Here is a 15,568-nt window from a genome sequence, read left to right on the forward strand (position 1 = left end):
GTTGGGTATGCTATAGGAGGAATTCTTTTCATATACTTGTTAGACTAGAGAGCTGTTTTGGTCCCTTATAACTCTCAAATTTTGTAATTCTGTGAGGGGAGGGGAGAAAGAACAACAAATAAAGGTGAAATGGAGACTTTGAGGAGTTCCTTCTTATCACAAAGCCATTAAATATCTTAGTTCTGTATAATCTTGACACCAGATCACCACTGTAAAACATGGATCCGTTTATTTAAATAAAAGACACCAACCCTTCTCAGTTTCATTAAAAATTGGATGATTTTGCATTTAAGACACTTAAAGAATAATATAGGGAGGAATACAACCTAAATGCATTTTTTTTTTTACAAAACCTTCTTATTTCCCCTTTTCTCCCCCTCCCCAGGGTATATAACTGACACAAAACTGCCCCTGGGTTCAAAACCACTAACGGTGTCTTTCAGTTCCTACAAAGGTAAATTACAAAGGCTGATTCTCCCTTTAAAGAGGAAATTCATATTCTCATCACTTCAGCACTATGCACACACGGGCACATACAATGGAAAGGGGGGCTTCAGAGCTCAAATGTGGCTTGATACTCTTCCGAGGATTAATGTTCACTCTTTCTTAAATGTCAAAAAGCCATTCTGGGATTTCTGACCAAACAGATCCCAGCTGCCTGAGTCACCTTTTACAAACTCAGATGAGCTGAATTTCCAAACTACAAGCATAGTAAACACGAAAGAAGATTAATATGGTACTTGATTTGCATGAAAAGGGACTATAGGGTGAAAGGAAGAAAAATTTAACTTTTTGTTTGTTTTCTTCAACAGAATCAATTTTTTTAAAAGGATACAGAATAAGCTTTTGGCTAGGCAGATTCTTAAAGAGAAAAAAATTTCCAATATAAAACTATCCAAGTAGGAGAAAAACTAATATATTCTTTAAAAGGGGGTCAAAGACAATCCCAAAGGACTATCGATGAAACATACTATCCAGCTCCAAAGAAAGAAGCGATACTGATGGAACAAAGACTGAAGCATGCAATTTTTCGCTATCTTTCATTTTTTTCTTTTATTTAAGTTTTCTTATGTAAAAATGACTAATATGGTAATGTTTTACATGATTGTACATGTATAACCTATATATGGTTGCTATAACTGATTGCTCCCCCCTCAGGGAGGGGGGAGGGGAAAGAGAGAAGGAGGGATAAAAATCAGAACCCAAAACTATAAATTAAAAAGTTTATTACTTTTAAAAAATCAATGCAAAAAAAATTTAATTCAAATTTAAAAGGGGGTCAAAAACTGGAGCCACACCAGGAGCAAGGCAACAAGCAGAATTATTGGTACTGGATTCCCTTCTTAGCTTCATCTTCTACTTGTCAATGTTCCTAAAGAATTCCGACATGATATAGAAGGTCAGTCGGAGGGCAGAACCTTTTAAGTGGTGTCTTTATATTGATCCTGTTTCCTAAACTGCAACACTGACTGTTTTCAAAGGTTAAGTAAAAGTATTGTCTGAAAAATAATGAATAGTCAATAAAGGCATCTTTGCAAAACCATATACAAATATCTGTGTATTTATGTTAACAAATTGGGATCTACTTACTGCAAAGAAAAGGACATTCCTTTTATGCAACAGCAATGTGTCATTAAGGCTAAGCAAAGAAAAGTGAATTTTCCATTAACTCCAGAATTCTCTGATGATCACTCTTACTCAGAATCCTTGTTTTAAAGTATCAAAAACTGGTTTGGGAAACCACAAACTTTTTTTTAAAGAGTGAAAAAATAATTTTCAATTCCCACCCTCCCCTTTCTTCTTTACCTTAGCTATGGCATAGATACGGGTGCTAGAGGGTTCCGAAAGTTCTGTTCTGAGATTTAGATTAGATGGCCAATCTTTGTTCATTGGCAGACGGGAGGTAAAGCCATCCACTGATGGGTGACACATTCTCAGAGCCTTCTGAAAACTTTCCTCAAAGGTACGACCAATAGCCATGACCTGGAACAAACACAAAGTTTAAGGATTTCATGTTAATAGAAAGACCTAACATTTCAATTTTTTATTTAATACTATAAGTGTTCATTAAATGCCTACTATATTGTGGGGGCCACTAGGTAGTGCAGTGGATAAAGCAAAGGCCCTGGATCCAGGAGGACCTGAGTTCAAATGCTGCCTCAGACACTTGACACTTACTAGTTGTGTGACCCTGGGCAAGTCACTTAACCCTTATTGCCCCCCCCCCAAAAAAAAAGAAAAAAGAAAAAACCTACTATATTATAGCTATTGAGCTAGGCACTGAGCATAAAAGGATGAGAAAAAAAGCCTATGTCTTCAAGGAGATTCCATCCTGTTGGGAAGATGCAACATGTATGCGCTCTTTGCTAAAAGGGAACAGGGACTGCTATAGGGGACTTCAGGAGAAAAGAGCTTTGGAACAGCTACTGTGGAGAGGGCAAATCAACCAGAGAGAAACATTTTAAAATTCCTCTACAATAGTGAGGGCCCAGTTGATATTGAATCAAAAATTAAATTGTAGTGAGTTCAATTGGTAGGGTTATGTGATTTCTTTGAAGCAGTCTTCAGTGGCGTGCAATCTGGGGCAGAAAGGAGGTAAGAATAACCTGTTTGGGGGATTTAGTAAGACCTGAGTGGCTTTAATAGAGGAAGATGTTTTGTACCTGACTAAGAAAAGGAGATCTCCCTGAATAAATGAACTCTAAACCAATATGATTTTGAACAAAGAACAAAGGACTCACTTTGGAGGGCTAGAAAAAAATCAGTTTGGGTGACATAGTTCCATTAGTTGGTTATAGTTGATTGGGGTGGGGTTAGCTTCTAGTCACTGCGACTATGTTATAAACTTTACTATGAAAAAAAGAGTGCAGGGGGCAGCTAGGTGGAAAAGGGGCAGCTAGGTGGCACAGTGGATAAAGCACTGGCCCTGGATTCAGGAGGACCTCAGTTCAAATACAACTTCAGACACTTGACACTTACTAGCTGTGTGACTCTGGGCAAGTCACTTAAACCTCACTGCCTGGCAAAAACAAACAAATAAATAAATGGAATTTTTAAAAAAGAGTGCATAATCTGTGAAACATGAGGAAGAACAATCTTGCTTCTTTTCTGAATATATTTTCTTGCATTTCTCCCTGCTTATGTTTCAGTGACACATATTTGCATTGGAACAAAACCTTTTATGGCTTAGAAATTCAACTGTGCTTGCTAAGGACTCCAGTTTTAAAGTAAGGGGGTTATCTGAAGCCTAGGAGTCCCCATACAGTAAGATTACCATTGTCATCCTGATGTGTTTTTCAATAGGAACTGACGAGAAATGTCATATATGAGCAAAGAAACAAAACTGTTTCTACACGATGATCTGCTAGTATATGACAGGCTGATTTATTTATGGATTTTAATTCATATTAATGGAACCTTTAGAAACAATCACAACTGAAATAGACACTGTTCAGAGACTATATTTCCCATGACAAAGACAGTCTGGTAGCCTCAATCATATTTACAATTAATGAAGGATTGCTCAGATAGAACAACTTAGGGGGAAGGGTAGAAGAGGGAAGGGGTTCTGATTTAGACCAGAGGAAAGAAATGACAGACTGACCTTGTGGCAATCTGTTTTGACCATATAGACATGGTCTTTTCATTTTTACATGAAAATAGCAAGCTGCTGATGAGTATTTGGCCTACAACTTAAAGAGAAGGGGATGGAAACACTGGCTCTATTAAAGTTCCATGCTTTACTTTTCTTTGAGTGATATGTAAATTTTTTAGAAAGATTGGTGACTGTGACTATGGATAAGAAGGTAAGGTCTGCTAAGAAAAACAAAACAAAACTCTCAAAACAGTTGGTTTTCTCTTATAACTGCTAGGAATCTTGGGGATTTATCCTGGTGGATAGCATGTTGGTCCACCTTTTCTCTTGCTCCCACCTCCCCAAAGATAAACTAGAAGAACTAGAGCCTCTAGTCAGATGTAAAACATAACAAGCATTCTCTCTGGCATCTCTGCACAAGGAAATTACAGTATTTGTTGATAAAATACAGAATTAATATTTAAGTATAGAAAGAGGGAGAGACGTTAACTGTAAATGTTTGCAGGTATATTTTAGCTCAATCTAAGGAAACCCTTCCTAACTAACCCTTAGATTTAGCCCTACAATTGCAGGGACTGCCTCATAAGATAGTTAAGCTCCCTTTCATCGTAGGAAGTGAGGGGAAAGCTGGATGGTCGATTCTCAGAGATGTTTTAAAGGGGATTCCCGTTCAGACAGAGAGTGCCTCTGAGCTATCTTCCAGGTTTAAGACTTGATGCTACTGTGTATCTATGATCTGTCGGGAGACAAAATAGTATAGTTTGAAAGAGTGCGGGACAAAGGATCAGGGAGCCATAGATTCCAGTTGTCACTCCCTTCCTGGTTAGTATGGGAAAGTCCCCAGTGGCTCTGGATCTCTGTTTTCTCGTGTTACTCAATAGATATTTATAAAGGGCATCTCAAAAATCTTAGTGAGATTGAAAGCTACTGAAGCTATTATAGCTAAAAACTACAGTAAGACTTTTGGGGTGCCCTGTATAAGATTATAAATTTTGTAAAGCACATTAGAGACATCCTTACCTCCTTAAGAACAACTTAACTTTACTTAAGTGCTACAGCTATTGTTTCCCCATTTTATAGATAAAGAAACTGAGGCTGAGAAAGATCAAATCCAAATTAATATAGCTATTAAGTAAATAAAATGGAATTTGAACCTAGTTCTTCATGATTACAAATACAGTACTCTAATTATATTTCCCAATCTGTTCAGAAAGTATGGTATGGGGGAAAGAGCATTGGATTGGAATTGAGGGCCTTAGTTTGAATTCTGATTACCTGTGTAACCATGGGCAAAATACAACCTCTATGGAACTCAGTTTCCTCTTCTGTAAAATGAAGGGATGGAACTAAATGATCTCTAAGGTTTCTTCCAGTCCCAACATTTTATATAATCCATTCAGACACTTTTTAGGAACTCTTTTAGGTTAATTTTGTGGCATCATCCTAATTCAAACATCCCTGCTTTTTCTTCTGGTAATGCTTTCAGATTGTTGGGTTTTAAAAATTAAAATAAGAATAACACAATAACAGGATAATTCAGAATGTCCCTTGACTTGTCACAGTGGTACATGCATAAGATGAGACAATGTGTTCACAGATTTTCCAGCTCATCAGAGAAAGGGCTTGCAGCAGTCTGCTTGAAATGAAACACTTCATACATTACTTATGTGTTGCTATAAAGTAAAGACATTTTTATAACCTTTATTAATAATTTTACTAAGTTTTAATCTTCCGTTGCTAAGATGTGATTATAGAGCAAAGTAATGATACAGGTTATACAATCCACACACAAAATTGAGGCTGATTACTTTATCCTTGCTTTGTTTATAAGGGCATAGAGGCCCTTTATAAGAGGGGTTATATGTGTATAACACAATTCCAAGTATGCAATCATATGAGAACACACAATTTTGGACATTTTGCCATGGTTTATGATACATAAGTTAGTACTAGTAGGATGTAATTTTCACAAATCACATTCTACCTTCATAGCTGAGATATTTTAGATGCCTGCATTAAAAATTCCATTGAAATGCATTTAATAATTTGCTACATAAATATATGTATATGTATATACATCTGTATGCATGTATATACATATATATCAAGTATGCATGTATATACATATATATCAACTATCTAAAATGACATAATAGCACTTCAAATGGGGAAAGAAAAATAAAACCTGGGACTAAACTAAACAGAGATTAGAAATAATTTTAATTCTAGCAAAAAGGCATTAATCTAAGGCTAGCTTTATTATAGTCTTTCCAGTCTTACTTCAAATGGTATTTTCTCATAATGCTAATGTACACACATACACTATTAGTGTTTAATCAATATTTATATTATCATTTAATAAAGAGTTAGTCCTTGTAGAAAAAGCAATATTGACAAAATCAGGAGCTTTATAGGCTTGTAGAATCAAAAGGGAACTTAGAGAATATCTAATGTGACTCCTTACTTGAAAATGAGGAAACTGAAATCCTCAGAGAAGAAGTACCAAATCTAAAGTCATACCAGTTATAAGCAACAGGGCCTGGATTCCAACCCAAGTCCTCAGACCACAAATCTTCTTCTGCCATCTCTCAGGTATCAGAGGTCTCAGTTACTTACTGCCAGAGAGAAGCATGCCTGACAAATTTATAGCTCTTAACTGCTGAAAATATAAGAATCACAGTGGCATAACTGGAAAAAAACAGGAAATATTGGTAATAGCTATGGCTCTGCCACTAACCTGCTTTAAGACTCTACAGTCATTTAAAACTCTCTTTTCCTCAATAGGAAGTTTAATTAAATTATCTGTAAAATTCTTTCCATCTCTAAAGTTCTATATTTTTATAAAACCATTTTCTCTAGAAGATTTAAAATATAATCATTTATAAGTAGTTATTACTAGATCATTCCTAAATGAATCATAGCCAGTGGTCTCTGAATTTTTAAAAATTCTATTTTGATGGCTATAATTTCATATAATTGATTTCGTTTGTAATCTTATGTGTTTTATTTTATTCATTTAAAAACATTATTCCGAGAAGGGATTCATAGGTTTCACAAAATTGTCTAAGGGGTCTATCACACACAAAAGGTGAAGAATTCTAGTTATAGACCTAATAGATCTTAATCAAAGTTAATTTTTGCCTTGAAATTCCTTAGTTATTACATTAATTTAGTTTATCAGAGGGGGAGAGAAGGGATACAGTTAATAAAATATTAACTATAATTAATTATAATAGAAGAAACTAGGTGCTGCAATAGATAGAGCACTGAATCTAGAGTTGAGAAAGCACTCAGACACTAACTGTCTCAGTTTTCTTTTTTGTAAAATGGGGATAACAATAGCACCTAGTTTCCAGGTAGCTGTGAGGACTAAATGAGATGTTTGAAAAATTCTATGCACACCTTAAAGTACTACTTAAATGTTAGCTATTATGATCATTTTTATATTTTGAAGAGATAAATGCTTAATCGATCAAATAATAAATTATTATTGCTTCATTTTTCTACCTGAAAGTCATTTGGAGTTGTCAATATTAATTATAGATGTCTATAAATTTTAATGTTTGAGTCACCTTTTCTTCCCAAGTTCTGAATCCTGGGGAGAGACCCCACTAGGTCTGTGATAACTTTTGACTAAAGAACTCTTGCTTCACAATATGAACTAAATGTCCTCTTACTACAGTAATCTTCCTATTGCAGAGACATGGTAATATCACTCCTTTGCATAAAGATTTGCAGTGGTTCCCTCTAGCCTACTGAATAAAGTTCATAGGCTATTAGATTTAGAACTAAATGGAACCTCTCATTTTAGAGATAACATAGAGGTCATAGAGGTAATAAGTATCGCTGAGAAGAAAGCCCAGGTCCTCTGAATCCAAATTGAGTATTCTTTCTATTATATTATAGTTCCTCTAAACTCAAGCCCCATTTTCTTAGAATTTAAGACCCTCTAACATTTGACATTACCTTACTTTTCCAGCCTTATCCTCTCTTCACACTATGATCTAGACAAAAAAAAATGTATTCTCTGTTCCCTATAAATATATCTTATAGTTTCCTACCTCCACGCCTTTGCTCATGCAGTGCCTCTGGAATGTTCTCCCTCTCCAACTATACCTATTGGAATTCCAACTCAACTTAAATACCCTCTTCTCTACAAAATCATCCTACACATCTTCTTTCCCCTTGAAGTTTACACAGCATCTCGTTTTACATATCCTCAGCTATCTTTGCACTACAGTTATATTTTTTAATGTCTTATCTTTCTATTCCATGAATGCAGTCAGTGAGGAGCCATAAGACAATGGTTAAATTTTTGTTCCTCCCTAAGTACCTAACACAATACTCTTTGAAGCATTTTATTATGTGTTTTTTAAATTGAATTAAAAATGATAAAATCTTTAAGTGCTTCCAATGACATTGGAACCTGCTGGTGAAACTCTGTACCTTGTATGTCTTTTAGAGCATTAGAACTAGAAGAAAACTTTAGACATCATCGACTCCAAATCATCTAATCCATTTTATAAATGAGGAAACAGAAAGATTTTCCTTATTCTCCTGATTCCTAGATCTCCCTTGCTGCCTCTCAGATTATTTTATTAGTTTTAGGATTATAGCTCTAGAGATAGAAGAGCCTTTAAAGGTTATGAAGTCCCACCTTCTAATTTGACAGATGAGGACAATGAGGCTCAGGGAGGTTGTCACTTTTCCAAAATCATACAGATGGCAAACATCAGAGACGGTATTTGAACCCTGGTTCATTAACTTCAGGGAAAATGCTCCTTCCTGTGCCACTATTATTATTTTCACTGACTGAACATTATATATAAAACCAGTTTAAAAGAACTTTGAAATTCCTTGAGGATCTGGATTGTTCCTGATATTTTTCTTTGTACAGCAATCAGAGAAATGTTCAGCACACACAAAATGTTAGCAAAATAAGTTAACTATTAAAAGGAAAATGGTCATCAGAGGAATAATAAAGGAATTATTATCCTTTATTCTCTCTCCAAAATATTTACTTGTCAAGCCACCTTAAAAGTCTGAATATTCTCCAGAGTCCCACAAGCACAACAATGAGAACAAAGAATAAATGAAGTAGGAAGCAAGACACTCACCTCTCCTACACTTTTCATAGAACTACCAATTCTGCTGGAGGTACCATGAAAGCGGTCAAGATCCCAACGGGGAATTTTGGTAACCATATAATCCAGGCTAGGCTCAAAACAGGCTGATGTCTTTCCAGATACAACATTCTTGATTTCTGGTAAGGGAATTCCTAAGGCAATTTTTGCAGCAATGAATGCCAATGGGTACCTAGAGGAGAGAAATTAGGCAACATTTTGCTAAACTTTTAACCACCAAGTATTAATAATGTGATCTGGGGGGGGGGGCAGCTAGGTGACGCAGCGGATAAAGCACCAGCCTGGGTTCAGGAGTACCTGAGTTCAAATCTGGCTGCAGACACTTGACACTTACTGGCTGTGTGACCCTGGGCAAGTCACTTAACCCCCCATAGCCCCACAAAAAAAAAAATAATAATAATGTGATCCAGAATACAAGGTTATATTTCACAGAATCACTGTGCTGATCCCAAGTCAGAGTTTCATATGACACTGTGTTCTGTACAGCATTTCAGTAGACACAGGTCAGAGAATCTGAGCTATGATAAAGTATCTGGGCATAGCTCAAATAAAATATTCACCAACTTAAATGAGGGAATGTTTTAACATTCCACATCTTCTCAACTGCAAGCAAACAGGTGCTCTATTCTTCTGACAAACAACGTGCTCATCCCTACTGTCAAGTAAAAATTGCCAAGGTGTTCTGAAAAAGTGTAGAAATGACTACACTTAGGGAGGCATAGTAGTAAGGAAGAGCTGTCAGAGAAACAATAGGTACATGAGGAGTGAGGCATATTCTATCTCTCAATCAACATCTAAGATAATTCCATCTATATCTCTACATAGAGCAGCTTGCTGAGTCTAAACCAAAAGAAATTTTAGCCTCCTCAGCTATATGAAAAACTCTCATTCTTAAGTGGCTGAGGAGTTCAAAAGAACCACAGGTAGAAACAAGAATTTGAGAGCTGCAATGGACATTAGAGATCCCAGACCTCAGAGCCAAAAGGGGCCATAGAAATTATCTAGCTGCATTGCCTCAATTTCCAGATGAGGAAACTGAAAATCAGCTAGGGGAGGCAAGTGGCCCAAACTCACATATCTAGAAAGTGACAAAGCCAGAATTAAAAGCCAGATCTCCAGGGTCTGGCAAGTGCTTAAGTTCATGTTGATTGATTGAATGACTGAGTCCAGCCTCCAATTCCTCCTGCTATACTACAGAGCGCTTTATAGGCTTACACATATAAATGCTAAATGAGATCTATATTAATAACAGAAGTGGGTAGAATTAATTTGCTCTCTAACCATACTTGAACAAGTTCTTGACCTAAGATACCAGTCTCAGCCCCATCCAGTTATTACAGCTGTTTGAATGTTGTTGGGGTTTTTTGTTTTTTGGTCTTTGACATGTGGAAAACTACCCAAGTCATTGAGTTTCATAGGATATTTGCTACTTCTCTACCCCAGACAAAAAGGCATTGAATGCTGGGTTTCTATGATGTCATTTGTCTACATCTTGCTACAGGGCTTCCCAATCTACAGAAGTTGGTAAAGGACTGAAATGAAGGACTAATTTGCACTTTTCAACAGCATCTGCAAGGCAGAATTAAGAAACAGATTTTGAGCAGACTGCTTTGACCACCCAGATTTTGATTAGTTTGTGATTAGCTGACAAAGCTAGCTAGCGATGCCATTTGCTTCAATCTGGCATCAGACTCATTAATAACTGTGTCCTCAGGGTTCCACAGATGATTTGCAGCCAACATACAAAAATGTAGACTATAGTTTGTAAATACACCACAGTCTGCTCCTGGCAATGAGTTCTCCATTTATATTCTTGAAATTGGGTACCTGCCTTCATACAAACCAATTCTCATTAGTCCTGAGCTTACCCTGTGGCCTTGGAGGCTAAGGCAGAGCTTCGAGATAGTCTGGCATTCACTTCAATGATGCAGTATTCCATGGAGGTAGGATGCAGAGCAAATTGGATGTTACATTCACCAACGATGCCCAAGTGTCGGACGACATTGATCGAAGTCCGTCTGAGCATCTGAAACTCTGCGTTGGAGAGAGTCTGGGCAGGAGCCACAACAACCGAATCACCTGTAGAGTCAAGTAAGATCCCTTAATTGAGGGCAGCTGCTGACAACCTGTCTAACCTATTTCATAATCTGCCTTCATGATACAAGACAGACATCAGCCCCAAGGCCCATTCAGGGAAAGCCTAAACAGATATTTCAAGACAATATCTACCACATCAAATTTGACTGCCTGGGGAATGCACAAACATCTTTGGAAAGATTTTAAAATATTTCCATGCGGAGATAAACAACAACAAAAAGAGCCCGCTGGAAATAACTTTAATTTGATATTCTCTCAATATTCATTGTGATACAGTGGGAATTGCAGACCAGAAATCAGAACAACTAAATTCTAGTCTGGTCTCTCTGCCATTTATTTTCCTATGTGACCGTGGGTCAGTCACTTAATCTTTCTGGACCTCAGTTTCTTCAAACATAAAAGGGGGGATGATAATACCTGCCTGCCTACCTTATATGCATTACTAAGCAAATGTAATATATTATTTACTGTTATCTTGTCTGGACAATAAGAATAGTTACTGGAAGAAAAAAGAATCATAATAATATGAAAGATCTCATGCCTTAAAGGCAATCTATAGTTATTCCCATGATATACATTTCTCTACCTGTATGGACTCCCATGGCATCAACATTTTCCATGTTACAGACGGTGACGCAGTTGTCTGCTGAATCTCGTACCACTTCATACTCGATTTCTTTCCAGCCTGTTACTGATCTCTCCACCAGAATTTGGTTGGTCATTGCAAATGCCTAGAAATGAGAGTTTTTGAAGAGGACCAAAAGGAACAAAGAAAACTAAGTTAAAATGTTTCTGAAAGATGACAAGATATGTGTTGCAGTGGTGGTGGTGGTTTTCTAATCCACTAGTTAGAGCTTCTGTGAGCTTTGGCAAATGTCCTGGATCCAGTCTTGACCAACATCAGCATCTCCAGCCCAATTAACAGTCATTCCCAATACTCAGGAAGGCACAGGGTGTCAGAAAAAAATCAGAGCAATGCTAGAAATAACATCTAGCCATGAATATGCTTGATTTACATTATTGAGAGTTGCCATTCGGATTGCTGATATGGCGTTAAATCAACCTAATTTTTAAAAAGGAGAAAATAATTGAGCAATCCGGCATAGGAAAATGAAATTATTTCAGTAGTTAGGCTTCTAGGAAACTGAAGAATATGACAAATATAAATAAACATGGAAAAAGAATTCAGAGATTTTAACTCCTCCTCTAAAGAGCAGCTCCACTGTTTCTGAAAGGGCCCAACACTAAGCAAAGGTGAGGTGATGGTAATATGGCAGATAATTAGGAAAGTAGTGATCCAAAACAGAAACATGTTTCAATCAACAACAAAATTACACATTTTTAAAATTAGAAATTGCCATAGAAATATATGGCATGGCTATCCAGCTTGAGTAGACATATGCATTAATGTAATTGTTATCATTATTTAAAGTTTACTAAGTAATCACAGTCAGCAAGAGACTGAACCCAAAATGTGTCAGTTAGGACACTTAGCTCCTGCAAAGACAGGACATACCATAATGTCCATTTCTCTTTGTCTGTGACAGAAAATGATAGAATGTTCATATTGGAATGGACCAGATGGTCCAGGCTCTACTTAAAACATGTACTTAATTAGGAGTTAGAAAGGGAAATGAAAGCCTCAATGGCAATGGCATTTATTCCTGAAAGTCCCTGGGATTATTCAACCCAGAGAAGCATTAAGCTGCATTTTTTCCTGACCCCTTTCAATGCCTTTCCATTTATTTTGCACTTTTGCACATAACCTGGCATAGAGTAAGCACTTAATATATGCTTGTTGACTGAGTGATACTACCACCAAGATCCATTAGCTAACAGCTATTGGCCACATGGTAGGATCAGTCTTTTAAAGGGGAAGCTTGAGTTTCCAACTGTATTTTTCAACTTTTATCTGCACTTATATTTTCCAAGTTAAATGAAGCCCCAAAACTAAATAATTTCACCTGCCCATGTCCTAGAACCAAATCATTTTTCTCCTTCTTAAGTTAGATTGACTGAAAACCTCTTCATTTAAATGGCAGATTCTTGTAATGAAAAGAAAGCAAACTCATCAAAAGATGCTTTGTAATGAAATAGAAACTCTATCAGTGATCTATAAGATTTCAGTCAAGTCTCAAAATACCTCATCTACTTATTGGAGAAAGTAGAGAAGGTCAGTTGAGAATCAATTAAATCAAAATTATTTCAACAAATATTTATTAAGTGCCTATTAAGTGCAGAGCACTATACCAGACTCCTTATGTAAATATGGATAACATGGCCCCCTGGCCTCAAAGAGTTTGCAATGAAAGTTTAAATAATACTCAAAGCTCTAAATGGAAGTCTAAGACAACAGGAGATGAGCTGTCCAAAGGAAGTACATGGCTAATTGTCAAATAAATTACATATTTTTTAAGTGTTAAGAGGAGTTCAGAAGAATGAGATACCATTCAAGGCACCTGAAGTCCTTCAAAATCTGGTTTCTAAACATTTTATTTACATCCCTTCATAGTGTGATTGTTGAATCCATATGAAATCTAATGGGCCAACCCATGATTTCATGTACATTTGTAGAGGGAAGAAGCTTCTTGGTTTATCTGGAGAGGAAGGATTGCCTTCCTCAGGCAATCATACAAATAAAAACATTTAAAAGCCCACATTTGGGGCATAGCAGAAGAGAGAGGGACAGCCCTGGGTGAAATAGGAACAATCTCCAGGTTTATTTCATATCTCATAAAGCTTCATCCTCCCCTACAACTAACTGCTAAATAGATTTCAAAACTATTCAAAAATTGCGTTGGCTAATGATTTCCAACCCAACCCCAGCCTTTATACCTGGGAACCTCAATTTACATGTCAATGTCTCATCAAATAGCTTTACTTCCCAGTTCATCAAAATTCTCAGATCCTGTAATTTCTATTTGCACTCCATCCCTATTACACAGGAATAGTCATAGTCTTGGTCTCCTCATTACCCACAAGGATTCCACTGGCACAATCCTTGACTCTGAAATTCCTCTATCTGACCATAATGTCTGTTTATCTTCCTTTGTGCTTCACTCTCATATAAGAAGATTCTCCGTCCTACTCACAATCTCCAGTCATTCCACCCATTCCTATTTTTTTCAAACCATCACCTCTGCTCTGAACTTTCTACTTTACAAAATCTTGACCTTACAGTTTATCATTTGAACTTTACATTGCCCTCTACCCTCAAATCCCATGTCCCTCCCATGCCTTTCCTAACTAACATGGATTATGCCATCCACTGTTTCTTCTCCTCCTTATATACTGCTGAACAAAGATGAAGTCACACAACCATGCTGTCTTCTGCAAAATTATATTGTGTAAAATTAACTGAGTCCTCAGTGATGTGCACCAACTTTTTTATTCTATGTTGATTCTCTATCCTCTCTCAACATTGTCTCTCCCAAAACTCTTTCCTCTAGCTGCTTGAACAACTGCTAACCTTCCTTGCCCCAGTCTCTGGCAAAAATATGACATTCCTTTCCAATGCCAACCCTTCTACTTGTGCTCTCCTCTACCTCCTCCTGCCCCTCCAGGAAATTGGCCCTTCATTCATTCCCTCTCTCTATTTCATTTTTAATTTCTCCTTATCCACTGGCTCCTTCCCTTCTGCTTGCAACCATGTCCAGATCAGCCCCATCCTTTAAGAAACCTCTATTTGATCATACCACCCTCTTACATATAATTCTATATTTCTCTCTTTGCATAGCTCAACTCCCAAAGAAAAATCTATTTACATTGTTTGCCATCCCCAGTTTTCTCAATTTCCACTCGCTTTTCAAAGTCTTGTAATGAAATTTCTGAGCTCAATGCTTAAATGAATCCATTCTCTCCAATGTTGTAAAGGTCTCTTAACTGCCAAAGTCATGGCTGTTGCTCAGTTCTATCCTTCTTTACCTCTCTGCAATATTTGACACTATTGACCACTGTCTTTTTCTAGACAGGTTCTACTCCTTGAGATCCAGTGACACTTCTGTCTCCTGGTTTTTACCTACATCTGTCTGTTCCTCAGTCTTCTTTTTTGGATATTCATTCATATGCCACCCCTAAGCATTGGTATACCCCAAAGCTCTATCCTAGACCCTGAGTTCTTCTTTCTTTATTCTTTCTATCATTGCATCTGCTCCCTTGGGTTCAATTATCACTTCATGCAGATGACATCAAAACCTATATATCCTGCTCCAATCTGTCTGCTAAACTCTGTTCTCACATTACCAACTGCCCTTTATACTTTTTATAAAGCAAGATTCACTATAGTCCTCCTCCCAAACCTTCCCCTCTTCCAAACTTTCCAGTTTCTGTTGAGGGAACTACCATTGTTCCAATCACCCAGGTTTGAAATAGTGGAGCCGTACTCAAGTCTACCCTCTTCTTCACACCTATCCAATCAGTTGCCAATTCATATGATTCTACCTCCTCAATGTTTCTTATATCCATCTCTTTCTTTCCCTCGCATGACCACCTCACTAGTTCAGGGCCTCATCACTTCTCACCTATACTATTGTAACAGCCTCCTAATTATTCTCCATGCTCAGTCAATCCATACTTCACATAGCTGCCAAATCAATATTCCACAGCATGGTAGAGTGGAAAGAGACTCTGGTGGTCAGAGTTATTGATAGGATTCAAATCCCATCTCTCACACTTGTCCTCTCTAACATTGGTCATCTGAGCAGGTCAAGTCAATGTTAATTGACTATCAAGA

The 15,568-nt window shown here is 37.1% G+C and overlaps 1 protein-coding gene across 1 annotated transcript in view; it reads right to left on the minus strand.

The window, feature by feature from the left end:
• CPS1 (carbamoyl-phosphate synthase 1) overlaps nt 1–15,568 on the minus strand; it is a 159,645-nt gene that overhangs the window by 75,902 nt on the left and 68,175 nt on the right. Inside the window, exons 17-20 of the mRNA XM_043992197.1 lie at nt 11,423–11,567; nt 10,608–10,818; nt 8,713–8,911; nt 1,807–1,983 (exon numbers count right to left, since the gene is read on the minus strand). Coding sequence (XP_043848132.1) covers nt 1,807–1,983; nt 8,713–8,911; nt 10,608–10,818; nt 11,423–11,567 — 732 coding nt within the window. The remainder of the gene's footprint in view (nt 1–1,806; nt 1,984–8,712; nt 8,912–10,607; nt 10,819–11,422; nt 11,568–15,568) is intronic.

The sequence above is a fragment of the Dromiciops gliroides genome, chromosome 3, assembly GCF_019393635.1.
Source record: "Dromiciops gliroides isolate mDroGli1 chromosome 3, mDroGli1.pri, whole genome shotgun sequence".
NCBI lineage: Eukaryota > Metazoa > Chordata > Mammalia > Microbiotheria > Microbiotheriidae > Dromiciops > Dromiciops gliroides.